At 44.7% G+C, this 26,653-nt stretch overlaps 2 protein-coding genes across 2 annotated transcripts in view; one reads left to right on the top strand and one right to left on the bottom strand.

The window, feature by feature from the left end:
• The window catches only part of LOC103126401 (cytochrome P450 2C21-like), a 76,558-nt gene extending 75,953 nt beyond the window's left edge, over positions 1-605 (bottom strand). Inside the window, exon 1 of the mRNA XM_060192445.1 lies at positions 489-605. The gene's annotated coding sequence lies outside the window, so the exon portion shown is untranslated. The remainder of the gene's footprint in view (positions 1-488) is intronic.
• A 39-nt stretch (positions 606-644) lies between these two features.
• NANP (N-acetylneuraminic acid phosphatase) lies at positions 645-8,540 on the top strand. Its single transcript, XM_007537311.3, has 2 exons — positions 645-832; positions 7,661-8,540. Exons 1-2 carry the CDS (start codon positions 743-745, stop codon positions 8,363-8,365), a joined length of 795 nt encoding a protein of 264 aa, XP_007537373.1. The 5' UTR covers positions 645-742; the 3' UTR covers positions 8,366-8,540.
• The last annotated feature ends 18,113 nt before the right edge of the window (positions 8,541-26,653 follow it).

The following is a 26,653-nucleotide window of genomic DNA, read 5'->3' as shown; positions in this document are numbered from 1 at the left end:
AGCGACTCCCCTGCAGGTGGGGAGCCAGGGGCTCCAACGGGAACCTTCCGCTGGTCCTTGCGCTTTGTGCCACCTGCGCTTAACCCGCTGCGCTACAGCCCGACTCCCTAATAAATACAATTTTCAAAAAGGCTTGAGTAGATAGCACAATGGTTATGCAAAGAGATTCTCATGCCTAAGGCTCCAAAGTCCCAGGTTCAATCCTCTGCACCACCATAAACCAGAACCGAGCAGTGCTCTAGTTAAAAAAAAGTAAATAAACTTTTCAAAGCTGCCGCCACAATCTTGCCCAAGAGACCCCTGCGCCCGTATTAACCGGGGGGCTCTCTCAGAATAATCAATAGTCAATAAACGCTCGATAAACTGCGTCACAATAAGCCGACAACTGAAAGTGGACTGGCTGGCACCCCTCTACACCCCTCTGGTGCTCGTGCATGGCGGAGGGCAACACAAGACACACAGGACACGACCGAAAGGATACTCACCCTAGTCACCCTGGGAGACCAGCAGGCTACTCCGACGCGCTCTCAAGCTTTTCTGTCTCCGCCTGCCTTCCGTACATCATCAATCCTAGAATCCGGATCTCGCGGGACCTCGCTGATCCTACCTGCTTGGAAGTTAAGAGGTCTCGCGGGACTTCCGCCGGCGGACTTGAGGCGTGAGTTCTTGCAACGCATGCGCAGGGATGGCTGCGCCCGTGGTCTGCTGGGTCGCTTAGTGCTTTCCTGGCAGCAGCGGCAGGATGGGGCTGAGCCGGGTGCGGGCGGTGTTCTTTGACCTAGACAACACGCTCATCGACACGGCCGGGGCGAGCCGGAAGGGCATGATGGAGGTAACGCCGCGCCCCGGCCCGGACCCCGTCCCCTCACTCCACAGGGGCGCCGTCGCCGGGGCTCCGGGTCCTTCATATTCTCTGGGGGGACACCTCCTCCAGGGGACTCCTCTCCTCTGGGGACCCCGGGGGCTCTGGGTCCCCCCTCCCGAGCCCCCCGGAGGCTGTGGGTCCCCCGAGCCCCCTACGCTCCTGTGGGAGACCCCGTGCCAGGAGGAGCGCAGACAAGAGGCTAGCGGTCGGGGTGGGGCGGTGCTGCCTCCCCTCTGCACCCGGACTTCAGCGTGAGGTTCGTGAAGTTGGTTCCCGCGTTTTGGGCCCAGAAAAACGTCCCCGACTGCCGGGGGCGGGGAGGCTTCCGCGTGGCAGGTGCGGACGGGCGGGCAGGGCCTCTCCAGCGGCCCAGGTGGTTGACACCCCGGTCCTCCGCCGACCGGCACTTGACAGTTGGCGGCGAGTTTTCTCCATGTAAACGATCCTCCTGACTGTCACCTTGCTGTGGGCAAGAGTCTCAGTGCCGTTGCTCTCGTCACTTTTTAAAAAATATTTATTTATTCCCGTTTGTTGCGCTTGTAGTTATTGATGATGTCGTCGTTGTTGGATAGGACAGAGAAATCGAGAGAGGGGGAGAGAAAGACACCTGCAGACCTGCTTCACCGCCTGTGAAGCGACTCCCCTGTAGGCGGGGAGCCGGGGGCTCGAACCAGGATCCTTGAGCCGGTCCTTGCGCTTTGCGCCACGTCCGCTTGACCCATTGCGTTACCGCCTGACTCCCACTTTTTTTTTTTTTAAGATTTTATTTATTCATGAGAAATGGCAGGAGAGAGAGAAAAAAAAACAGACATCATTGTTGCACATGTGCTGCTGGGGATTTAACTCAGGACCTCGTGCTTGAGAATCCAGTGCTTTATCCACCGCGCCACCTCCCACACCACGACACCTTTTTTTTTTTAATATTATATTTATTTATTAATGAGAGGGCTAGGAGGAGAGAGAGAACCAGACATCACTCTGGTACATGTGCTGCCGGGGATTGAACTCAGGACCTCGTGCTTGAGAGCCCAACACTTCATCCATTGCGCCACCTCCCTGACCACTTTTTTCTTTTTTCTTTTTTTTTTTTACTTTATAGGGAGGCAGAGCATTGCTCTGGCACATGCAGTGTCAGGAATCAAACACATGGCCTCATGCTTGAGAGTTCAGCACTTTATCATCTATAATGTCACCTCCCTTGGCAGCTCAGGGCTATTCTTTGCTGAGGCAGAGCTCAGCAGCCTGCAGGTGCAGCGTCACACCTTTCCCAGGATCTTCAAACCTCTGATCTATCCTGCTTTCTTTTGTCTGCCTTCAATTTTCAGAAGAAAAACGAAAGAATTGTCAGGTGTAGAAGGCCCACTTTCAAAAGCTAACCCTTTCCAATCCTGAATGTCATTGTCAAGCTTCTTTGGGGTTTATTTTCTGGGTTCCTCGACTCATCCAATGCACCTCTTTCTTGGTGCATTGCCCATTTTTAATGCATATTCATTTTCCTGCCTGAGGCTCCAAGCTCCCAGGTTCAACCCTCAGTTCCACTGTCAGGCAGAACTGAGCAGGCCTCTGCTGTTTCTTTCTGTAACTCTCTCATTAAAATAAAATGAATAAAATATTTTTTTAAAAAATAAGATTTAAAAAAAAAAAAAAGAATGCTTCCCTTGGACTGTTTCTCTTTCTTTAGTTGTTACCTTTCTTCTCACAACAGGCGCATTTTTCAAGTTAACTGAATACCTATTATCTCTACCTCTCTGTTCTTAAGTCCATTTGTAGCTGCTGGCTTTGCTGTTAGGATGTAATAGGTTTGCCAAGTCTTTAGGCACCTCCCAAACTGCCAGAATGACTAGCTGTTTATGTCTTTGTTGATGCATTTCATGTTCTTCACTGTGCCTTCTGTCTTGATAACCTTTGAACTTGACTTCTAGGGTCCTACCCTGTGCTTTATTTTATTATCTCCACTGTCTCTAGTGCCCAGCAGTACACAGCTCTGGCTTGCTGTGGGCCAAGAATTCAGGCTTTCAAGACAGTTGTTTTTGATGTTTAATACAAATCCCCCATACCTAGGTGGAGGTACCACAACAAGTTAATTGCTCAAAGCCTTATACAACTTGATTCATGGTGTTAGTCTTTCTAACCCAAGCCATACATATACAGGCCTTTGGGGGGGGGGCACAGAGCACCCCCTGTTCACCTGGTGAGTTCTGTCCACATCCATTTGTCACCACACACCAACTTCTAGTTAATACTGGCATCTCTAGACTGATACCATGGTCTTGTCTACTGACTTCTCACACTCCTCATTCCCATCACACTACTTTTTTACCAAAGCACTGATCAGCTCTGGCTTACGGTGGTACTGGGGAGTGAACCTGGGACTTCAGAGCCTCAGGCATTAGAGTCTACATAGCCATTATGCTATCTACCCCCACCTACACTACTATTGCTTTAAAAACAAAAATTAGATTGTATTTCTCCCTGGTCTTTTTAAAATATTTTTTTTAATTTATTTATTTATTATTGGATAGAAACAGAGAGAATTGAGAGGGGAGGGGGAGATAGGGATGGGGGAGAGAGAGAGAGAGAGACCTGCAGCCCTGCTTCACCACTTGTGAAGCTTTCCCCTTGCAGTTGGGAACCAGGGGCTTGAACCCAGGTCCTTGTGCACTGTAATGTGTGCGCTTCACCACGTGTGCCACCACCTGGCCCCCTCTCCCTGGTCTTAATGCCTCCCTTTGTCAGCACTGACACCCTAATACGGTTGTCAGAGATCAGTACAGTTAATCTTTGCAACTCAGATCCCCACAAGTAAATAGTGAATTTCAAAACTGTCTTACTCTATTGATGCATGGTAAGTGTAATAAATACTGGATGGATTTATAAAAGCTCACATCTCGTACTTGATTCTATTGCCATCTCCTTCATAAATATCGTGATATGGGAAAAGTTGAATTATGTCCTTTCAGCTACAAGGAATACTTTTCACATAAAAGTACTGCACCGCCCACAAGTCTTGGCCTACCCAGAAGTAACACACCAGCTTTTCTAAATCACAGAACCATTTAGGGATGGAGGGAAAGGAAAGGTCCAACAGTGCCTTGGGCTGAAGGAGAAATCTTCTAGGTAAAATTGTTTCTATACACTTATTAGGCTGCCATAAAAGATGGAAAGGAAACCTATAAGAATTTAATAATGAACAGAACAGAAGTTGCCTACATTTGCAAACTTGCCTTCTAGTATAGATGACATTCAGCCCAACTGGGACGTGTGATGACAGTTTGTGCAAAGGGCAAAGCAGCCTAAAGAGGATTCTGAGTCAGCCTGTCCTGTACTTGTATGCGGGAAGGTGAACCACTCTAGGCATATAGGTTATTTCCAGTGGTCCTATGAAGCCTTTTTTGTTGAGTCAAAATGTAAAGCAAAGAAGCAGTTACCAGACAGGGGAGGCAGCATAATGGTTCTGCAAAAAGCCTTTCATGCTTAAGGCTCCAAAGTCCCAAGTTCAATCCAAAAAGAAAGAAAAAAGCAGGAGTCAGGCGCAGCGGGTTCAGCACACTTGGCACGAAGAGCAAGGACCAGCGTAAGGATCCCGGTTCGAGCCCCTGCATCCCCACCATCAGGGAAGTCACTTCACAGGCGGTGAGGCAGGTCTGCAGGTGTCTATCTTTCCCCTTCTCTGTCTTCCCCTGCTCTCTCCATTTCTCTGTCTTCCTAGGGGCGGGGCCAAATGGCCCGGGGAAACTAACAGGACTGATCCAATTCTCTTGGCGGGGAAGAACTAGAACAACCCAATGTAAAGCGTACAACACTATCCAACAACAACGGCATCAATAACAACAACTACAGCAACAATAAAAAGACAAGGGCAACAAAAGGGAAAATAAGTAAAGTTTAAAAAGAAAGAAATAAGCTATTACTATTTATTTGTGTGTAGAAAATTCTTAGTTTTCCCGTAACCCCAAAATACCCTATCAAATCAAAAAACATATAACACCTAAAATGCACATAATAAAAGCAGGTGAGGTGGTGTGTAAAAGCAGCTTTTGGGAAAGGAGCCTGGCAGCCATGCTCTGACCAGGGGGTGCACCACTCCCTATGTGTGTGCTAAGTGCCATCTCTGCTTTCTACCTGTTGTAAAGAACAAAGTCTCTTCACTTTCCACCTGCAAAGATAGGTAGGTGCTGGTGTACTAAGACGTGTGGAAGTGAAGTGGCATAGGGCAGGTGTTGCTTAACAGTGCTGAGTCTGTTTCTCATCTAAAGAAAACTCCCTTGCAGAGTTGTAGAAAAGGTGAAATAGAATGAGTGTGTAAATTTGATCATAATGCTTGTCACATTACGGTCTCCGAATATCAGATTACAGGCTAAGTGGCAAAGAGCCCAATGTAATGAAAGCCTGGATAAAGCCCTGGGGGGCTGGGGAGACAGCACGGGGGTATGGGAAAACTAAGAATTGTCTACACACAAATCAATAGTAATCGCTTATTTCTTTTTAAATTTTAATTATTTTCCCTTTTGTTGCCCTTTTTGTCTTTTTATTGTTGCTGTAGTTGTTGCAGGTCCAAACCCCAGTACCACCATCAGCCAGAGCTGAGGAGGATTCTGATCTTTGTGTCTTTCATTAAAATAAGTAAAATAAATAAAACAACTGAGGGGCTATGAGGAAGCACCTAATTCTGATCAGGATTTTCAAATCTACAAAATAAAAAATAGTGAAAATATAGAACTGAGGGAGTCGGGTGGTAGCACAGTGGGTTAAGCACTGGTGGCGCCAAGCACAAGGATCCTGGTTCGAGCCCCAGGCTCCCCACCTGCAAGGGAGTCGCTTCACAGGCAGTGAAGCAAGTCTGCAGGTGTCTATCTTACTCTCCACCTCTCTCCATTTCTCTCTGTCCTAGCCAACCACGCAAATACTAATAATAACTTCAACAATAAAACAAGGGCAAAAAAAAAAAGGAATAAATAAATAAAGATATAGAACTGAATAGTTTTGGGAGGGGCCAGGCGGTGGCGCACCTTGCTGAGTGCACGTGCTACAGTGCACAAGCCCCTGTTTCTACCTACAGGGGAAAGCTTCACAAGTGGTGAAGCAGGGCTGTAGGTGTCTCTCTGTCTCCCTGTCTCTCTCTCCCCTCTCAATTTCTCTCTGTCTCTATCCAATAAATAAAGATAACTTTTTTAAAAACAGTGTTCTGGTTTTTAGTTTTTTTGTTTGTTTGTTTTTTGTTTTTATGGGAGCTAAGTGGTGGTGCACTCAGTTGAGTGCACACATAACAATGTGCAAAGACCTACATTCTAGCTCCCAGTCCCCACCTGCAGGGAGGGAAGCTTCACAAGCAGTACAGAAGGGCTGCAAGTATGTCTGTCTCTCCCTCTTTGTGTCCCCCTACCTCATGCTTGAGAATCTTTAACATTTTATCCGCTGCAACACCGCCCACCACTGCTAGGTCCTATTTTATATATGGATCAGTTTAGTTTTCAGGGTGCAAAATAGATAAAGATGTGGTAAACTAGTTTGTTTTCAGAACTAATGACAACAGTGGTCAGAAATTTAAAATAATTTCCAGGGAGTCAGGTTGTAGCACAGCGGGTTATGTGCATGTGGTGCAAAGTGCAAGGACCCGCGTAAGGATCCCAGTTCAAGCTCCCCACCTGCAGGGGAGTCGCTTTACAGGTGGTGAAGCAGGTCTGCAGGTGTCTATCTTTCTCTCCCCCTCTCTGTCTTCCCCTCCTCTCTCCATTTCTCTCTGTCCTGACGACAACATTACAACAACAACAAAAAAAAACAAGGGCAGCAAGAGGGAAAATAAATAAATCTGAAAAAAATAATTAAAAAAAAGAAACTTAAAATAATTTCCAAAAGTATAACACAATTTCCATGTCTTCCTATCAGAACAAAAGGTGGTAGACTGGCGCAAAGCACAAGGACCGGCATAAGGATCCCGGTTCCAACCCCGGCTCCCCACCTGCAGGGGAGTCGCTTCACAGGCGGTGAAGCAGGTCTGCAGGTGTCTGTCTTTCTCTCCCCCTCTGTCTTCCCCTCCTCTCTCCATTTCTCTCTGTCCTATCTGACAATGACAACAACAATAATAACTACAACAATAAAACAACAAGGGCAACAAAAGGGAATAAATAAATAAATTTTTTTTAAAAAGTGGTAGACTTAAGTCCATGGAGGGTTTTTTATTACCTGTAGGTGAGGAATTTACTCAAAATGGGAATTTGATATGGATATATGTGGTTTGGGAGATTTTTATTCTGGTATTCTTTAGTAGTAAGTACAAATCCCCACCAGAAATGGGATGACACTAGAGCAGACTTAAGACAGGACTTAAAGGGTGAGGGTAGGTAGCATAATGGTTATGGATTCTTTTATATATTTTTATTTATTTACTTTATTAGATAGAGACAGAAACTGAGAAGGGAGGGGAGATAAAGAGGGAAAGAGAGACACACCTGTAGCCCTGCTTCATTTGTGAAGCTTTCCCCTTGCAGATGGGGACTAGGCGCTTGAACCCCAGTCCTTACGTACTGTAATATGTGCACTGACCCGGTACACCACCACCTGGCCCTTACAGGATAATGGTTATGCAAAAAGACTGTCGTGCCTGAGGCCCCCAAATCCTAGATTCTATCCCCTGCACTACCATAAGTCAGAGCTGAGCGGTGCTGTGATATAAATAAAAAAGAAAGAGAGGACTTGAAGTGGAATCTGCTCTGAATTAGAGGTGGTTGTTTCTCAGGGCCTGACTGTTGCAGACGCAAGTGTGTTATTGAAATTTTTTTTTTATTATTTATCCAGGTGATAAAGCTCTTACAATCAAAATACCATTTCAAAGAAGAGGCTGAAGTGATCTGTGACAGAGTCCAAGTTAAACTCAGCAAGGAGTGTTTCCATCCTCCTAGCACTTGTATCACCAACCTGAGAACCTCCCACTGGGAAGAAGCCATCCAGGAGACCATGGGTGGTGCGGCCTACAGGGAGCTGGCTGAAGAGTGCTACTTCCTGTGGAAGTCCACACGCCTGCAGCATATGAGGCTGGAAGAAGAGGTCAAGGCCATGCTCACAGAGCTCCGAAAGGAAGTTCGCCTGCTTTTACTAACGAACGGAGACACACAGACCCAGAGGGAGAAGATCGAGGCCTGTGCCTGCCAGCCCTTCTTTGACGCTGTTGTTGTAGGTGGCGAGCAGAAGGAGGAAAAGCCGTCGCCGTCCATCTTTTACCATTGCTGTGACCTCCTTGGGGTGCAGCCTGCAGACTGTGTGATGGTGGGTGACACACTGGAGACCGACATACAAGGAGGCCTCAACGCAGGACTGAAAGCCACTGTCTGGGTGAACAAAAGTGGAACCATGCCACTGAAGCCATCACCCACTCCACATTACACGGTCTCCTCTGTGCTGGAACTGCCCGCTGTCCTCCAGAACATAGACTGCAAAGTCAGCGCCTCAGCCTTACGGGAGCCCAAGGCTGCACAGTCAGGCTCAGAAACCAATGTGGAGTGAGGGACTAAGGCAGTCCATACCCTATCACCCTAAGTCTAAGGATAATTTCACTTTTCACAGTGATGGCCAGCCAATCTTTGGTATTTATATGTGAAAATTTATAGCACAGTTTTACAAGTTATTTGTAGTATGCAATCAGAAATTTTGCGGAAATACATTATTTGTTAATCAGTGACTTGAGTTTTTTGTTAATTTTTAAGCATCTCAGATCCATGAAGATAGCATCCAAGAGAACTTAACACGTGTTTGCACAAATACAGGTTTTTATGGGATAAGTACTAAGCCACATGTAAATCAAGGCATTTTGTACAAAGCTGATTTGCGTTATCTCTCTTTAACATAAATACACTGCTTCCACCCAATTTAGGTGGATACTTCTCTTTCGAATCTAATTTTTCTGCATGAACTTTTTTGGGGGAGGCCTCCAGTTTTCTTATGTATTTACACATGACAAACAGGTTCCTCTGGTTCAGGCTCTGTTGAAACAGCATGTGGTGCTCTTTTCTCTTGGCATTTTCACATCTGCCCAGAGCTGGCCTGCCACATGGTCAGTCTCTACCTCTACAGGGAGTATTTTTATCACTGTTGTTTGGTATATGATTAAGTTTAGCTGCTGGCCTAAGTACAGGCTTCATGATGCCTGAAATTCTTTTCCTTCTAGATCTATCAAAGGGACTCTGCATGCCACATCATACACCCCCTGCCTTCCAACCTGGTCTCTGCTCATGGGATAGTTTCACCCATGTGATGAAAAATGAACTTTGTTTACTGTTTCTGGAATACAGACAGAAATTGGGGATGGGGGGGAAGACAGATCAAGAGAGACCTACAGCCCTGCTTCTCTGCAGAGCTTTCCCCTGCAGGTGGGGGTGGGGACCTTGGTCCCAATGTGCCACCACCCAGCCTTGAAGATGAATCTTAAGAGAACTGAGTTTTGCTGTGAGCCATTTCCATAGTGCCATTTTAATATTTGGATGACTCTTAGTGTTAGGATGTGATAAAGTCTCTTCTCTTAAGGTATTAGTGATGTTTTGCAAGATTATAAGAAAACAGGATTAAAGGGCCAGGCAGTGGTGCACATGTCATACATGTCATGTCATACATGTCATACACAGGATGTACGGTCAAGCTCAGGGTCCCCATCTATTGGAGGAGAAGCTTCATGAACAACGGAGCAATGCTCCATGTGCCTCTATAATTCTTTTTCTTTTCTTTTTTCTTTTTTAGATTTTTATTTATTAATGAGAAAGGTAGGAGGAACCAGACATCACTCTGGTACATGTGCTGCCTGGGATTGAACTCAGTATCTCATGCTTGAGAGTTCAGTGCCTTATCCACTACACCACCTCCCGGACCACAGCCTCTATGTTTCTTATCCTCTATTGAAAGCCCAGAGCACTGAAGCCCAGAGATAGTATGGGTGGCAAAAAAATTAAAAAAAAAAAAAAAAAATCACACTATGGCTTCATACCACACCCCATCCATGCTTCATTTTGAAGCAAGACCCTTTAAAATATTAAACATAAGTCACACTTTTTCAACAACCCAGTATTAAGTTAAAATATTAGACTGTTGGCTCTTTCAACTGTGTTATGATCATGATACTTAGAATCAGATTCTATATGATGCACTCCATAGGTATGTTTTTGTTGTTGTTTTGTTTTTCTATTACCACTAGGATTACCACTAGAAGGGCAGGGGTAGATAGCATAATGGTTATGCAAAGAGACTCTCATGCCTGAGGCTCTAAAGTCCCAGGTTCAATCCCCTGCACCACTACCATAAGCCAGAGCTGAGCAGTGCTCTGGTTAAAAAAAAAAAGGATTACCACTAGAGTTCGGTGCCTACACTATGAATTCACCACTTCTAGCAGTCCTTTTTCCTTTTTTTTTTTTTTACTTGACAAAACAGAAAAAAGACACCTGTAGTCCAGCTTCACCACCAAGGGCCTGATCCCTTATCCTTACACATGGCAATATGTGCGTTAATTGAGTGTGCCACCACCTTTCTCTGTAGGTATATTTCTTCAGTCATTTACAGCCTATATCCAAGAACAGATTTTTCTCTGCCATTGTACAAATGTTTTGTATTTACTTCTCTTGAGTTTGAAAAAAATGTTAATCTGCCCTTGACTATTCAGGGTACTATTGCTAATTTTTTTGTTTGTTTTAGATTTGTTTAATTTCATGGCTACAGATTTCCCTCTCCCTCTCTTTTTTTTTTTAATATTTTATTTATTTATTCCCTTTTGTTGCCCTTGTTGTTTTATTATTGTAGTTATTGTTGTTGTCATTGTTGGATAGGACAGAGAGAAATGGAGAGAGGGAGGGGAAGACAGAGAGGAGGAGAGAAAGATAGACACCTGCAGACCTGCTTCACCGCCTGTGAAACGACTCCCCTGCAGGTGGGGAGCTGGGGTTTGAACCGGGATCCTTATGCCGGTCCTTGTGCTTTGCGCCACCTGCGCTTAGCCCGCTGCACTACAGCCCGACTCCCCACTCCCTCTCTTTTCTTTTGTTATAGGGCAGAGAGAAACTGAGGGGAGAGAAAGGAGAAAGTGAGACAGACACCTGCAGACTTGCTTCACCACTTGTATAGCTTTCCCCCTGCAGGTAGGGAGCAGGGGCTTGAACCTCAGTCCTTGCTCATGGTATGTATGTATCGTTGCTGTGTGGCTCCTGAACTTATTTTATTTTATATTATATATTTATTTATTTATTTTAGGGATAAAGAGACCACAGCACTGAAGCTTTCTACAGCACTTAGTCCAGGCTCAAACCTTGTTGAGTTCATGGCAAAGCAGTGCACTATCCAAGTGAGCTATTTTGCCAACCCAGAAGCTGAATATTTATAAACAGAGTTTGTTTGCAAGTTCTAGGTGTTGTACCCAGTTGACCTCTGGTATATATATTCTTTTTTTTTTTTTTTTTTTTTACCAGAGCACTGCTCAGCTCTGGCTTATGGTGGTGTGGGGGTTTGAACCTGAGACTTTGGAGCCTCAGGCATGTGAGTCTAGTCTCTTTGCATAACCATTGTGCTATCTACCCTCCACCCTCTGGTATATTTTATTTATTTATTTTAATATTTATTTATTCCCTTTTGTTGTCCTTGTTTTATTATTGTAGTTATTGATGTTGTCATTGTTGGATAGGACAGAGAAATGGAGAGAGCAGGGGAAGACAGGGAGAGAGACACCTGCAGACCTGCTTCACCACTTGTGAAGTGACGCCTCTGCAAGTGGGGAACCGGGGGCTCGAACTGGGATCCTCACACCCGTCCTTGTGCTTCGCACCACCTGCACTTAACCCGCTGCAGTACTGCCGACTCCCTTATTTTTATTTTTTTATTTTATTTTTACTAGAGCCCTACTCAGCTCTGGCTTATGATGGTGCAGAGGACTGAACCTGAGACCTCAGGCTCCAACTAGAGAGTCTGTTTACATAACCATTATGCTATCTCCCCCAACCCTCTGCTATATTTTAGTTAGAGGTTTTTTTTGTTTGTTTGTTTTTTAGATACTCCCTTTTGTTGTTTTGTTTTATTGTTGTAGTTATTATTGTTGTTATTGATGTTATGGTTGTTGGATAGGACAGAGAAATGGAGAGAGGAGGGGAAGACAGGGAGAAAGACACCTGCAGACCTTCTTCACCGCCTATGAAGCGAACACCCTACAGTTGGGGAGCCAGGGGCTCAAACCAGGATCCTTATGCCAGTGCTTGTGCTTTGCACCACCTGCATTTAACCTGCTGCGCTACCACCCGACTTCCTTTAGTTAGAAGTTTTAAGGGGCACTCTGGAGGCCACTGTGAGCACAAAACAATGGGCACGCACACACAGCATACAGCAGGGGATGCTGCTCTGACCCCCACCATAGCTGAGCTGAACCTGAGATGGAAACACATGTCCATCCTGTCACCTGAATAAGAAAGCTGTTCTTTCCTGACTTGTGTTTAACTGCTCACAAACTGCCCCCGAACTATCAAACTCATAGTTTGAGGTGAACACTTACAGTGTTCCTGCAGCATTCCCCTGCTAACTTCATTTCTGAACTACACATGCAGGTTACTTCTCTACTTTCTGTGAAAACTTCACTCATCCTGATCCCACATGTCCTGAAATTCCCGTATTGTTCATATGAAGGTATTTTGATCAAAAACTTTCCTGTGGGGTGGCGGAGATAGCATAATGGTTATGCAGAGACTCTCATACCTGAGGCTGCAAAGTCCCAAATTCAGTCCCAACAACAACACCTGAACAGTGCTCTGATTAAAAAGAAAAAAAAAAAAAAACTTTCCTGTGGTCGTTTATTTTCTATTTTATTTGGATCAAGACAGAAATTGAGAGGGAGGGGGAGAGATAGAGGCACCTTCAGCGCTGCTTTACCACTCATGAAGCTTCTCCCCTGCAGGTGGGGAGCAGGGGCTTGAACTGTTGTCCTTGCATAGTAACACATGCTTTCTCAACTAGATGTGCCACCGCCCAGCCCCCTCCCATGATCAGAGCCTCTACTCAGAGAGGCTAATATTCTTCTTGCCTCTGAGCACTGCAGGCTAGGAGTGGGCATCCACTGTGTAGACTCAGCTGTACAGGGCAGGCAGAGTCTAGTTTCAGAAGGTGCAGAGATTCTTGTTTCAGGAGTCCCACTCACTACTGTCCAGGGGCTGTGGAAGCTGTGTGTACTGTGGCAAACCAGCAGAGGTGCCCACAGGCTACCTGTCATAAAGCCAAGGGAAACAGGTCAGAGGTTGCAGATCTGGGAGGCAAGAGGTGAGAGGTTATTTACTTACTTTTATTTTATTTTATTATTTTATTTCATTTTATTTTATTTTGTGGCACTGAGGCCTCATGCATGATCTCACTGCTCCAGATTGCTTACACTATTCAGATAAAGGTAAGAAGAGGAATAAACCAGAATTAAGCAGTGCTCTGCTCTCTTTCTCCCTCCCTCCCCCTCTCCCTCCTTTGTGTCTCTCATTAAAATAAATATTGTTTTCAAAAGTATTAAAAGAGGGGGGCTGGGTAGTGACACATCTAGCTGAGAGTACATGTTACGGTGCATAAGGACACAGGTTTGAGTCTCCATTCCCCACCTGCAGGGGGAAACCTTTGCAAGTGGTGAAGCAGTGCTGCAGGTGCCTCTCTCCCTCTCTCCTTCTCTATCACTCCCTTCCCTCTCAATTTCTGGCTGTCTCTAGCCAATAAATAAATAAAGATAATTTAAAAGAGAGAGAAGATGAAAACCCCAACAACAGATCTTCCTCTGTTGCCATGACATTTCCCATGTAGCACCAGGGTGTGCGTAACAGTGCAGGCAGCCTGCCTGGTGTCTCTGGCCCACGAGCTGAGAGTCTGACCTGGTCAGGCACACCTTGTGCCAGCCATATCATGTCTTCAGGACTCTGGAGCTGAAACTGCTGGCTCATATCTCAGGGCACAGGTGCTGCTGCTCCCTCTCCAGACACAGAGCACAGATCCCAAGGTGGCTGGGACAGGAGGCGCTTCCTGCAGGATGAGACTGACAGTGCCCCAGCAGGGGCTGCTGGTCTTCTTTCTGATCCAGGCCATGGGTAAGAGGATACATCCCCCAGTGAGGGCACCTCATTTGTCTGCCTCTGCACCGGGCTCTGGCTGGCTGAGGACAATGCCTCAGTGTCCCACAGACGTCAAGTTGAGGGTGGAATTGGCACTTCTCTGTGAAGCAACACTGCAACGATACCTTCCTTCTGAGCAAATCAACCTGGAAGCTCTTCAGAGTGCTCTTTGTCTCTTTCTTCACCATCCAGTTAGTGACTAAACCTCTTATTAACTTTTCCACCTTGGTCACTCCCTCCCTAAAGCCTCAGGTTTGTTCTCCTCCTGAGCTGAGGCTGCTCCTGGCCTTTCACACCACCAGCTGCTCCCCCCCCCCCTTTTTTTTTTTTCCCATCTTTGTGTGTCTCATCTACTCCCAAACACCAAGGTTGTGGTCCTCTTGCTTCTGTCTGGGTGTACACATTACCCCTGGAAAGCAGGGATGAAGCTTGTCCCCTGTGAGGGAGGTTCAGCTGGGTAGTTGAGTTGGTTCATGGCAACAGCAGGCAAGAGAGGATGGTGACATGTTTCAAACAGCTTAAGATGGGCCTTTAAATAGGAGACTGAATATTTTATTATATATATATGATAAAGATAGAGAAAAGTTAAAAGTGAAGAGGGAGAGAGACATCTGCAGCCCTGCTTCACCACTGGTGAAGCTTCTTCCCTGCAGGTGGGGACTGGGGGCTTGAACCTGGGTCCTTGCACATAGTAACCAGATGCATCACCACCCCACCCAAGACTTGAATTTATTTATTTATTTATTTGCCTCCAGAGTTACCTCTAGGGCTCAGTGCCTGGACTACATATCCACTGCTCCTGGGGGCCATTTTCCCCATTTTGTTGCCTTTGTTTATTGTTGTTGTTGGATAGGAAAGAGAGAAATCAAGAGAGGAGGGGAAGAAATTGAGAGAGGGGGAGAGAAAGATAGACACTTGCAGACCTGCTTCACTGCGAAGTGACCTGCTTCCCTGTAGGTGGGGAGCCAGGGGCTTGAACTTGGATCCTTATGCTGGCCCTTGTGTTTCACACCATTTGCTCTTAACCCACTGCCCAGCTCTCCAAGACTTTAATATTTTTATACAATATGTTGAAAACTGCTGATTAACCCAGCTCTGTCTTATTCATTCTGAATAAAGATATTTTTTGTTAAGTAATATGTTGAGATTCTTAATTCCATCCTGACATGTTGGCAAGTACACTGGGAGTTTTTACTTACATATTCCAAAATGTCTTCTTTTCCCTTTACATTCTGACTGTGAAAATAGAAACGACTGCTTAAGGAGGAAAATGTGAAATATGCAATGTGGGTTGGGGAGACTGCATAATGGTTATACAAAAAGACTCTCCTACTTGAGGCTCTAAGGTCCCAGGTTCAATCCCCAGCACCACTATCAGCCACAGCTGAGCAGTGCTCTGGTTTCTCTTTTGCTCTGTGTATCTCATCATTTTCTCTGTATCTCTCTCATTAAAATAAATTATTAAAAGAAATAAATACACAGTGTGAAAAATGTTCAATCAGTGTGTTGCTTTGAAGGGTGACTATCCTCTCCATGGTAATAGAACCACCTTCTCTGGGTTGAGAGAAGCCATATAAGATAGTTTTAAAACCTTCTAAGTGAGAATAAACAGTAAATACATCAAGATTACTGTGACAGCTCATTGACATCTTACCCTGCCCAAACCCTACCCAGCCATGTCCTCTGGCTACCAGACCAACTTCCCCGAGAGAGAGAATGGGGGAGGGTAGGTCAAGGGAGAATAAATACATACTCAGCCTTCACCATTCCAACAACTAGTCCATTGGGGGATTCAGCCTATGTCAGCACAGTGGGCAGGAAATTGGGGTGACCTTCACACCTTGTCAGGAAAAAAGTTTTAGAACTAGAACACAATAAGACCTGTGAAGCATGGTGCAAGTTCTGTCTCCATTCCCAAAAGGAAAAAAGGAAAGCAGCAATGGAACAAAGAACCAGTCCAAAGAGAAAGTATAACCCAAGAAAGACAAGGAAAGCACACAAAACAATGTCTTAGGAACATGATGGCAGTTCATATGCATGAACTTAAAACAATACTGTGCGATGAAAAGAAAACTGGGGGTGTAAAGAAACAAAGATTAAAGCTACACTATAACACAAATAACCAAAAAAATAAGAAATAGCAAAGCTTAAGTAGAATGTGAGTAGCAAAGATAGGAACCGAGTGGTGGCACATCTGGTTAACCTCACTGTTAACGATGTGCAAGGATCCAGCTTCAAGCCTCTGGTCCCCACCTGCAGGAGGGAAGCATCATGAGTGGTGAAGCAGGGCTGCAGATGTCTCTCTCCTCTTTCTTTTTTACTTTTTTTTTAATACTTATTTATTTACTTATTCCCTTTTGTTGCCCTTATTGTAGTTACTATTGTTTTTGGTTTTTTTTAATTTTTTTATTTTTGAGAGAGATGAAGAGAGAGAGAAACACCAGAGCACTGCCCAGCTCTGGCTTGTGGTGGTGCAGGGGATTGAATCTGGGACTTCGGAGCCACAGGCTTGAGAGTCTCTTTGCATAACCATTATGCTATCTACCCCCGCCTCTTTCTTTTTTTTAAAGATTTTATTGGGATTGGGCGGTAGCACAGCGGGTTAAGCATAGGTGGCTCAAAGTGCAAGGACCGGTGTGAGGATCCCAGTTCGAGCCCCCAGCTCCCCACTTGCAGGGGAGTCGCTTCACAGATGGTGAAGCAGGTCTGCAGGTGTCTATCTTTCTCTCCCCCTCTCTGTCTTACCCTCCTCTCTCCATTTCTCTCTGTCCTATCCAACAAGGACGACAAGGGCTACAAAAAGGAATAAATAAATAAGATTTTATTTATAGGGCCAGGCATTGACACACCTGGTTAAGCGCACACATTACAGAGCACAAGGATGCAGGTTCAAGCCCCTGGTCCCCACTTGCAGGGGGGAAGCTTCACAAGTAGTGAAGCAGGGGCCGCAAGTATCTCTGTCTCTCCCTCTCTATATCTCCCTCTCCTCTGTCTCTATCCAATAAGTAAGTGAAAATATTTTTTAAAAATGTTTTATTTATTTATTCATGAAAGAGATAGGAGAGAGAGAGAAAGAACCAAACATCACTCTGGTACATGTGCTGCCAGGGACTGAACTCAAGATCTCATGCTTAAGGGTCCAGTACCCTATTCATTGTGACATCTTCCAGACTATTCTCTCTCACACTCTTTTAATTTTTTTAAATTTATTTCTTTATTGGGGAATTAATGTTTTACATTCAACAGTAAATACAATAGTTTGTACATGCATAACATTCCCCAGTTTCCCATTTAACAATACAACCCCCACTATGCCATTTATCATCCTTCATGGACCTGTATTCTCCCCACCCACCCACCCCAGAGTCTTTTTTTTTTTAATAATTTATTTCTTTATTGGGGAATTAATATTTTACATTCAACAGTAAATACAATAGTTTGTACATGCATAACATTCCCCAGATTCCCATTTAACAATACAACCCCCACTATGTTATTCATCATCTTTCATGGACCTGTATTCTCCCCACCCACCCACCCATCCCAGAGTCTTTTACTTTAGTGCGATACGCAAATTCCATTTCAGGTTCTACTTGTGTTTTCTTTTCTTATCTTGTTTTTCAACTTCTGCCTGAGAGTGAGATCATCCCATATTCATCCTTATGTTTCTGACTTATTTCACTCAACTCTTTTAATTTTTAAATGATCTTTTTTAAAAAAAAAAACAAAAAAATATTGGATAAAGATAGCCAGAGGTCAAGGGCAATACCATAGTGGTTATGCAAAGAGATTCTCATGCCTGAGGCTTTGAAATCCCAGGTTCAATCCCCTACTCCACCATAAGCCAGAGTTGAGCAGTACTCTGGCTGAGAGAGAGAGAGCAAACTCACATCCTTATGCATCATAACATTATGTTCAACCAGGTGTGCCACCACCTGGCCACTCTTTCTCCTTCTCTATCTTCCTTTCCCTCTCAATTTCTCTGTTTCTATCCTAAATAAGGGCACATAGCATATTAAGTGCAAGGTCTGGCACAAGGACCCCAATTTGAGCCCCAGGCTCCCCACCTGCAGGGGGGGGTCACTTTACAAGCAGTGAAGCAGGTCTGCAGGTGTCTATCTTTCTCTTCCTCTTCTCTCTCAATTTCTTTTTGTCCTGTTCAATTAAAAAAAAGGGGAGTGGAGCTCAGGGCTTGAATCTAAGTTCATGTGCGTAGTAATGTGTGTACCATTATGGGTTTAACTCAAGTTCCTAGCATCTCTAGCCTGTCTAAAATCCTCCTGGTCATTCTCTTTGCTTCTACCTTTGCTACTTTTTTTAAAAAAATATTTATTTATTTATTATTTCCTTTTTTTTTTTGCCCTTGTTATTTTTATTCTTGTTGTAGTTATTGTTGTTGATGTCATCATTGTTGGATAGGACAGAGAGAAATGGAGAGAGGAGGGGAAGACAGAGAGGGAGAGAGAAAGATAGAAACCTGCAGACCTGCTTCACCGCTTGTGAAGCAACTCCCCTGCAGGTGGGGAGCCGGGGTTCGAACCGGGATCCTTCTGCCAGTCCTTGCGCTTGGTGCCACGTGCACTTAACCTGCTGCGCTACTGCTGGACTCCCACCTTTACTACTTTTTAAAACTGTATATTATGTATTTACTTATTTAGGATAGAAACAGATAAATTGAGAGGGAAAGGAAGATAGAGAAGGAGTGAGAGTGGCCAGGTGGTAGCACACCTGGTTGAACATACATGTTACAATGCATAAGGACGTGAATTTGAGTCCCTGGTCCCCACCTGCAGGAGGAAAGCAGTGAAACAGTGCTATAGGTGTCTTTCTATGTCCATCTCTATCTTCCCTTTCCCTCTAGATTTCTCTCTCTCTCTCTCCCTCTCTCTCTATTTCTCTCTCTCTCTCTCAGCCAGAGTACTTCTCAGCTCTGGCTTATGGTGGAGTAGGAGACTGAACATGGCACAAAGCTCAAGGACCAGCATAAGGATCCGGGATTGAGCCCTCAGCTCCCCACCTGCAGGGAAGTCCCTTCACAGGTGGTGAAGCAGGTCTACAGGTTATCTTTCTCCCTCTGTCTTCCCCTCCTCTCTCCATTTCTCTCTGTCATATCTAACAATGACAACATCAATAACAATAATAACTACAACAAGGGCAACAAGAGGGAAAATAAATAAATAAATATAAAACAAATTTTGTAGAAACATGATGGATACCCTTGCAGTGTTGAACTTTTTTGAGATGACTATACAGTCGGCTTCATACAACCCTGTTTGTTTGTCACATTTGCATGGCCTTTGTGTACAGCTGCTTCCCTGGCATTTGCTGAAAATTACTGTACCAGTAATATTACTGAACACCTAAGATAAAAGAATAGATTACATTTTAAAGATTAAGTCCTAGAATATTTGCCTCACTGACAACATCTATAGATCATGTACCAAACATTCCATCTTGACAGAAGTAGGCAGGCAATCTTACCTCTACTTATCAGTTTTCAGTAAGAATATGATTTAAACTCATATTTCTTAGTATTCATTGCTCACTAATGTGATCTTTATTATTATTTTTTTTTTTATCCAGAGCACTTCTCAGCTCTAGCTTGTGCTGGTGTGAAGGATTGAACCTCAGACTCTGGAGCCTCAGGAATGAGAGTCTCTTTGCATAACCATTATGCTATTTACCACCACCTTCTATCTAATATATTTATGGCTTGAAACATAGATAGTAATTCCCAATTCACAGGAATGTTGTGAATACAAATGAATTAAGAAATAAAGGAAGGGAGTTGGGTGGTAGCGTAGCAGGTTAAGCACACATGGTGCAAAGTGCAAGGACCAGTGTCAGGATCCTGGTTTGAACCCCCAGCTCCCCACCTGCAGGGGAGTTGCTTCAAAGTGGTGAAGCAGGTCTACAGGTGTCTATCTTTCTCCCCCCCCCCCGTCTTCCCTTCCTCTCTCCATTTCTCTCTGTCCTATCCAACAACAATGACATCAATAACAACAATAATAATAACTACAACAATAAAACAACAAGGGCAACAAAAGGGAATAAATAAAATTTTTTTAAAAAAGAGATAAAGGAAATTGCTAGTAGGGAGGGGAACGTGATATATATCAAATAAAATTAACCTTATACCACTTCAAAAATATTTATATAAAAGAAATTTTAAAATATGTTTTAAAACAAGTGAATATGGAGGTCCTTAATGTTTTTACAGGAGGGCCCAACTCCCTTTTTGATGCTTTAATAGTATTCCTGTGATAGTTTTGGGATGGATTTGTGGGGTGGAGATGGAGGTGTGCCCTGACACAGGGGATAGTGTGACTGAGAGGAGAGAGAATATAGAAATCTCTAGAACTGAATGTTATGCATGTACAAACTATTGTATTTACTATTGAATGTAAAACATTAATTCCCCAATAAAGAAATAATTTTATTTATTTATTTATTTATTTTTTATTTAAGAAAGGATTAATTAACAAAACCATAGGGTAGGAGGGGTACAACTCCACACAATTCCCACCGCCCAATCTCCATATCCCACCCCCTCCCCCGATAGCTTTCCCATTCTCTATCCCTCTGGGAGCATGGACCCAGGGTTATTGAGGGTTGCAGAAGGTAGAAGGTCTGGCTTCTGTTATTGCTTCCTCGCTGAACATGGGCGTTGACTGGTCGGTCCATACTCCCAGTCTGCCTCTCTCTAATAAAGAAATAAATTAAAAAAAAAAAAAAGAAATCTCAAACTGGGAGCTGGGCAGTAACACAGTGGGTTAAGTGCACATGGCACAAAGTACAAGGACTGGTGTGAGGATCCTGGTTCGAGCCCCCTGCTCCCCACCTGCAGGGGGTCGCTTCACAAGCTGTGAAGCAGGTCTGCAGGTGTCTATCCTTCTCGCCCTCTCTGTCTTCCCCTCATCTCTCTGTCCTATCCAACAACAATGATAGCAATAACAACAAGGATAAACAACAGGGGCAACAAAAGAAAAAAAAAAAAAGGCCTCCAGGAGCAGTGGATTTGTAGCGCAGGTACCAAGCCCCAGCAGTAACCCTGGAGGAAACAAACAAACAAACAAAAATGAAAGAAAGAAATCCCTAGAAATGAGCAAATGATTAAGTATGTAGCAGAGAGGAAAGGGCCAGGTCTTTACCATGCTGAAGAGTCCACAGAAGAAGCTCATTCCAGGAGGGAAAGCTAAGTATTTAGCTTCAGACCTGTTGATGGTTGAATGTGAACTGTTTTCGGAACAGGGAAATAGAAGAGCCATTTGATGTTAAGGGCTTTGAGAGAGGAGTGAGAACCAGAGTTGGAAGCAGGACTGGAAATACCAAGAAAGTTGCGATCGGCATAAGTTTAGTGACTTCGGACAGGAGAGAATGCCTAAAGACAGACTTCCATGCCTAATGCTCCTAGGTCCCAGGTTCAACCACTAGTACCACCAGAGCTGAGCAGTGCTCTGTTCTGTTTTGTTTTTTCCTTTCTGTATTTCTTTCCCTCTCGTTAAAAAAAAAAAAAAAGTGCCTAAAGAGAATCTTGAAACTGTGAATATTAACACTTAGGGAGGGGCAAGGGAAACTTTGAGAAGCTGGGGAATTACTGGGAAGGAGTAGGAGATAGAGGGAGTTGGCTTGCAGCCTGGAGTCATGAAGTAAGCAGTGAAGACAAACCTTCAAGCAGAGAGCTAGTGATTATGCAAAAAATACTTTCATGCTTGAGGCTTCAAGGTCCCTGCTTTAATGCCTGCCCAGCACCGCCAAAAACCTCAGTTGAGCATAAACCAGAGCTGAGCAGTGCTTTTGGAGAGAGAGAAGAAAAGAAGGAAAACTTGATAAGTAGATCAATGGAGTTACTGGCAAGTTACTTTCTGCATGGAAAGGGAGCAGTTCCAGGTAAGGTGGTAGGGTGTGGGAGAGGAAGGAGTAGCTGTGAGGACAATAGTAGCCAAGAGTGTCAGTGTGACACATGTAATGGACTGAGTGGTGGCATTTGAGTCAGAGATGTACATTTTTCTCAAGAAGCATTTCTATGTTTTTCAAAAAATATTTATTTATTTCCCCTTTTGTCTAAAGAAGCATTTTATTGGGGGCCAGGCAGTGATGTATTTGGTTAAGTGCCCATATTACCAAGTGCAAGGACCAGTGTTTGAGTCCCACTTCCCACCTGCAGGGGGGCTGCTTCATGAAGCCAAAGCAGGGCTGCAGGTATCTTTCACTCCCTCTATATATCTGTCAAGTTCTCTCTGTCCTATCTAGTAAAAATTAGAAAAGAAAGCATGCAAGCAAGCCACTGGGAGCAGTGTGTTCAGAGTACCAGCACCAAGCCTCAGCAATTAAAAAAAAAGTCTTTTCTTTCCCCCACACGCACACACATATTCCCTCTCACCCAGTGGGCTTTTTCAGAAGTCCCCTCTAGAACATTCTCAGAAGTCCTGTCCTTTCTAGGGGTAGCTGGGCCCCACACCCCTGTCACTCTTTCTTAAAATATATTTTGTTTTATTTTAATTAGAAAGAAAGAGAGAGATCGACTAAAGCACTATTCAGTCCTACTTTGTGGTGATAGGAATCAAACCTAGGAGTTTAGAACTTCGGGCTTTTTGCATAACCAAGTTGCTATCTCCCCACCCCCTGCCACTCCTTTCTGACCACAGGCTCACACTTATCACCTCACAGAAAAGTACTCTCCAGCACCAGGGCCTCAACCAGTTGTTCTTCCCAATTCCCCAGTCTCATTCACCACCCCCTTCTCCTGCCTCCTTCTGATTTAGCTTAAAAATCACATTCTCATGGTCCAGGAGGTGGCATAGTGGCTAAGGCACTAGACTCTCAAGCATGAGGTCCTGAGTTCAATCCTCAGCAGCACATGTACCAGAGTGTTGTCTGGTTCTTTCTCTCTCTCTCTCTTCTATCTTTCTCATTAATAAATAAAATCTTTACAAAAAAAAAAATCACATTCTCACTGGCTTTCCTTTGCCAGTCTGTGTACATTAGCCCTCTCTCATTAGTACTTTAAAATATTAATACTTTTGTGTAATTTATTTATTCTTCTTTTTTTTTACTTTTTCTCTTTTCTTTTTTCTTTAATGTTTATTTTTATTTTTGTTTTTGAGAGAGATGCAGAGACACAGAGAAACACCAGAGCACTGCTTAGCTCTGGCCTACGGTGGTGTAGGGGATTGAACCTGGGACTTTGGAGCCTCAGGCATGAGAGTCTCTTTGCATAACCATTAGGCTATATACCCATGCCCTATTCTTTTTTTTTTCATAGATTTCTTTAGGATATTTTTTCCTTTTTTATTAGTTATTTACAAAATTACAAAATAGCAAGATACAATTCCACAGCATTCCTACAACCAGAATTTTGCGTCCTCATTCCCTCATTGGAAACTGCAGTGGTTCCCCCAAAGTCACAAATATGGATTGACTATTATTACTTTCTTTCTTTCTTTCTTTCTTTCTTTCTTTCTTTCTTTCTTTCTTTCTTTTTTACCAGAGCACTGCTCAGCTCTGATTTATGGTGGTGTAGGGGATTGAACCATATAGCAGTCGATGAAGCTGCTCAATTCACCATCAGTGGATTCGATTTAATATGCTATAATCTCCATCCTAAACATGGCCGAGCCATCTACGCCAAATCGTGTCTTGCGGACGTTTACCATACGGCCTCTTTGACCTTCTACGACCTTCTTCGACCTTCTACGACTCCATTGGAACTATTCGGCTCATCAACGTATATAAGCCTCCCAGTGCCTCATGGGATAACGAGGTCCTGCCTAGCCTGAATCACCCAGCCTTACGTTGGAGACTTTAATAGTCATCACCAAGACTGGGGATATTCCTCCACTCGTGCTGACGGCTCTATCTTAGCCAACTGGGCTTCAGCGAATGACCTCTCCCTATTATACGATCCCAAACAGCCAGGCTCTTTTCACAGTGCTAGATGGAATAAAGACTCCTCACCCGACCTGTGCTGGATTAGCACAGTCAACGGCCAAGCCTTTCCCGCTTGAGACAAGTTCTCAAGATCTTCCCGCACAGTCATCACCGCCCAGCTATCATCCACATTGGTCTCCAGCTCCCACTGATTCTGTGCGCGGAGAAACTAAGATGGAACTTTCAGAAAGCAAACTGGCATCTGTTCAGTGATCTTACCAACAAATCTATTCCTGCAATTCCAATTAACTCTATCCCCTCTGAAGATTCCTACAGGCGCTTCCGCCAAGCCATCTTCAAAGCAGCTTCCCAAGCCATTCCTCGTGGGAGACGTGTTAACTATACGCCTTGTCTTGATGCTGAATGCGAGCAACTACTAAAGCAGTATGATGAGCCGGGCGACCCAGATGTGGCTGACCATCTCATTGCCTCCCTGGATGCAGCACGCCAAGCCCGCTGGCAACAACTCACGGAAAGTCTGAACTTCACCCACTCAAGTAGGGAGGCCTGGAAGCTTCTTCACAGTCTGGGTGCTGTTAGCCAACCCCCTCCCGTCTCCCATCCTCCCGTATGTCCAAACTCAGTGGCCAGTCACCTAACTCAAGTTGGACGTGCTAAGATCGACCCAGTCTGGAAAAGAGAAATTTCCCATGAGTGGTCATCCCACTTCCGGTTATCTTGTCCATCTCCAAAAATCTCTCCCTTTACACTGTCTGAACTGGAAGACGCTTTGAAGAGGGTTAAACCGGGAACAGCTGCTGGCTATGATAACATCACCCCAGAACTTATTCTTAACCTGGGCCCCGCGGCAAAGAAGTGGCTTGCTTCATTCCTGTCCCACATCTTGGAATCTGAGTCTATGCCCAAAGTTTGGCATCATGCGAAGATTATAGCGGTTTTGAAACCAAAGAAAGACCCAACACTGGCCGCCAGCTATAGACCAATTTCTCTCCTCTCTGTGTGTTACAAACTCCTTGAGAGGCTGCTTCTGTCACATATTTCTCATCTTACAGAGAAATTCCTATCACCCACCCAGGCTGGTTTCCGCCCAGGAAGATCTACCTGCGAACAAGCCCTGGCCCTCTCAACTTACATTGAAAATGGATTCCAGAAGAATTTAAAGACGGGTGCTGTCTTTGTTGATCTCACAGCAGCCTATGACACGGTCTGGCACCGTGGTCTCCTAGTCAAGATCTCAAGATGCCTGCCTCCATGGGTGGCCAACACTATATCGTTTCTTCTCCAAAACAGAAGTTTCCGGGTACATCTGGGTGACAAGTCTAGCAGATGGAGACTTGTCTCAAGTGGCCTCCCCCAGGGCTCTGTTCTGGCTCTTACACTATTTAATATTTACATCAATGACCTCCCAGAAACTTCTTCAAGGAAGTTCATCTACGCCGATGACATCTGCTGTGCAACTCAGGCATCAAAGTTCGACATCCTCGAGGAAACACTCACGAAAGACATGTCTCTGATATCTGATTACTGTAAAAAATGGCGACTAATCCCTAGCACTGCAAAAATGGTATCATCTGTTTTCCATCTACACCATGCCTCGGCCTCACATCAGCTTAATGTGCAGCTTGGCGATACGAGAATCCGGCATGAAGCCCAGCCAGTCTATCTTGGCGTTACTCTCGATCGCACTCTGTCATTTCACAAACATCTCATAAAAACTGCAGCAAACGTGGGCGCGAGGAATCACATCATTGCAAGACTGGCCAGCTCCTCATGGGGTGGGAGCGCTTCCACACTACGATCATCATCTCTGGCATTATGCTATTCCACTGCAGAATACTGTGCCCCAGTAGGGTTCCGTAGCCCCCATGTCCACTTGGTCGATTCCAAATTATATTCCTCCATGAGGATAATTTCTGGAACCATCCGTTCCACCCCGGTTCCATGGCTGCCAGTTCTTAGCAACATCGCCCCGCCAGATATTCGTCGGGATGCGGCATCATCTAAGTTCATTTCCCACGTCTACGCTCGACCGGACCTGCCAATATACGCGGATATCTTCACCCACCCTGTCCAACGCTTGAAGTCTCCTCACCCAATCTGGTCCCCTACGCCTACACTGAACTTCTCTGTTCCAGTCTCTTGGAAACAGAGCTGGCAGTCAGCTGAGGTAAAGAACAAACACCTCATCACAGACCCCTGCAAGCTTCAACCCGGCTTTGACCTAGCACGTTATGATTGGGCCCTCCTCAATCGCTATCGAACAGGCCATGGCCAGTGCGCCACTATGTTCCATCGCTGGGGAGCCAGAGACGACCCGAACTGCCCCTGCGGCTACAGACAGACTATGACCCACATAGTCAACGACTGCCACCTCTCCAGATTCAAAGGAGGTCTCGAAACTTTACATCAGGCTCAACCTGATGCTGTTGACTGGCTACGGAAGAAGGGCAAAAGCTAAAAGAAGAAGGGGATTGAACCTGGGACTTCAGAGCCTCAGGCATGAGAGTCTATTTGCATAACCATTATGTTATCTACCCCTGCCCAGACTATTATTTCTATAACCATCTTTCTATCCATCTATCTATATTATTGCCCAGTTCTTCTTTTCCTTTTTTTTTTAAATTTTTTATTTATAAAAAGGAAATATGACTAAGTCATAGGATAAGAATGGTATAACTCCACATAATTCCCACCACCAGAACTCTGTATCCCATCCCCTCCCCTGACAGCTTTCTTATTCTTTAACCCTCTTGGACCCAAGGTCATTTTGGGATGCAGAAGGTGGAATGTCTGGCTTCTGTAATTG

The sequence above is a fragment of the Erinaceus europaeus genome, chromosome 1, assembly GCF_950295315.1.
Source record: "Erinaceus europaeus chromosome 1, mEriEur2.1, whole genome shotgun sequence".
NCBI classification, from domain to species: Eukaryota; Metazoa; Chordata; class Mammalia; order Eulipotyphla; family Erinaceidae; genus Erinaceus; species Erinaceus europaeus.
Note: the sequence above shows the minus strand (reverse complement) of the source record. Positions and strands in the feature narration are given on the sequence as shown.

What these genes read in the sequence shown, in the direction of transcription:
- NANP (XM_007537311.3), top strand. Translation starts at nt 743, where the DNA reads ATGGGGCTGAGCCGGGTGCGGGCGGTGTTCTTTGACCTAGACAACACG. An exon ending in GCCGGAAGGGCATGATGGAG is followed by an intron (nt 833 to 7,660) that starts GTAACGCCGCGC and finishes TTATTTATCCAG; the next exon opens with GTGATAAAGCTCTTACAATC.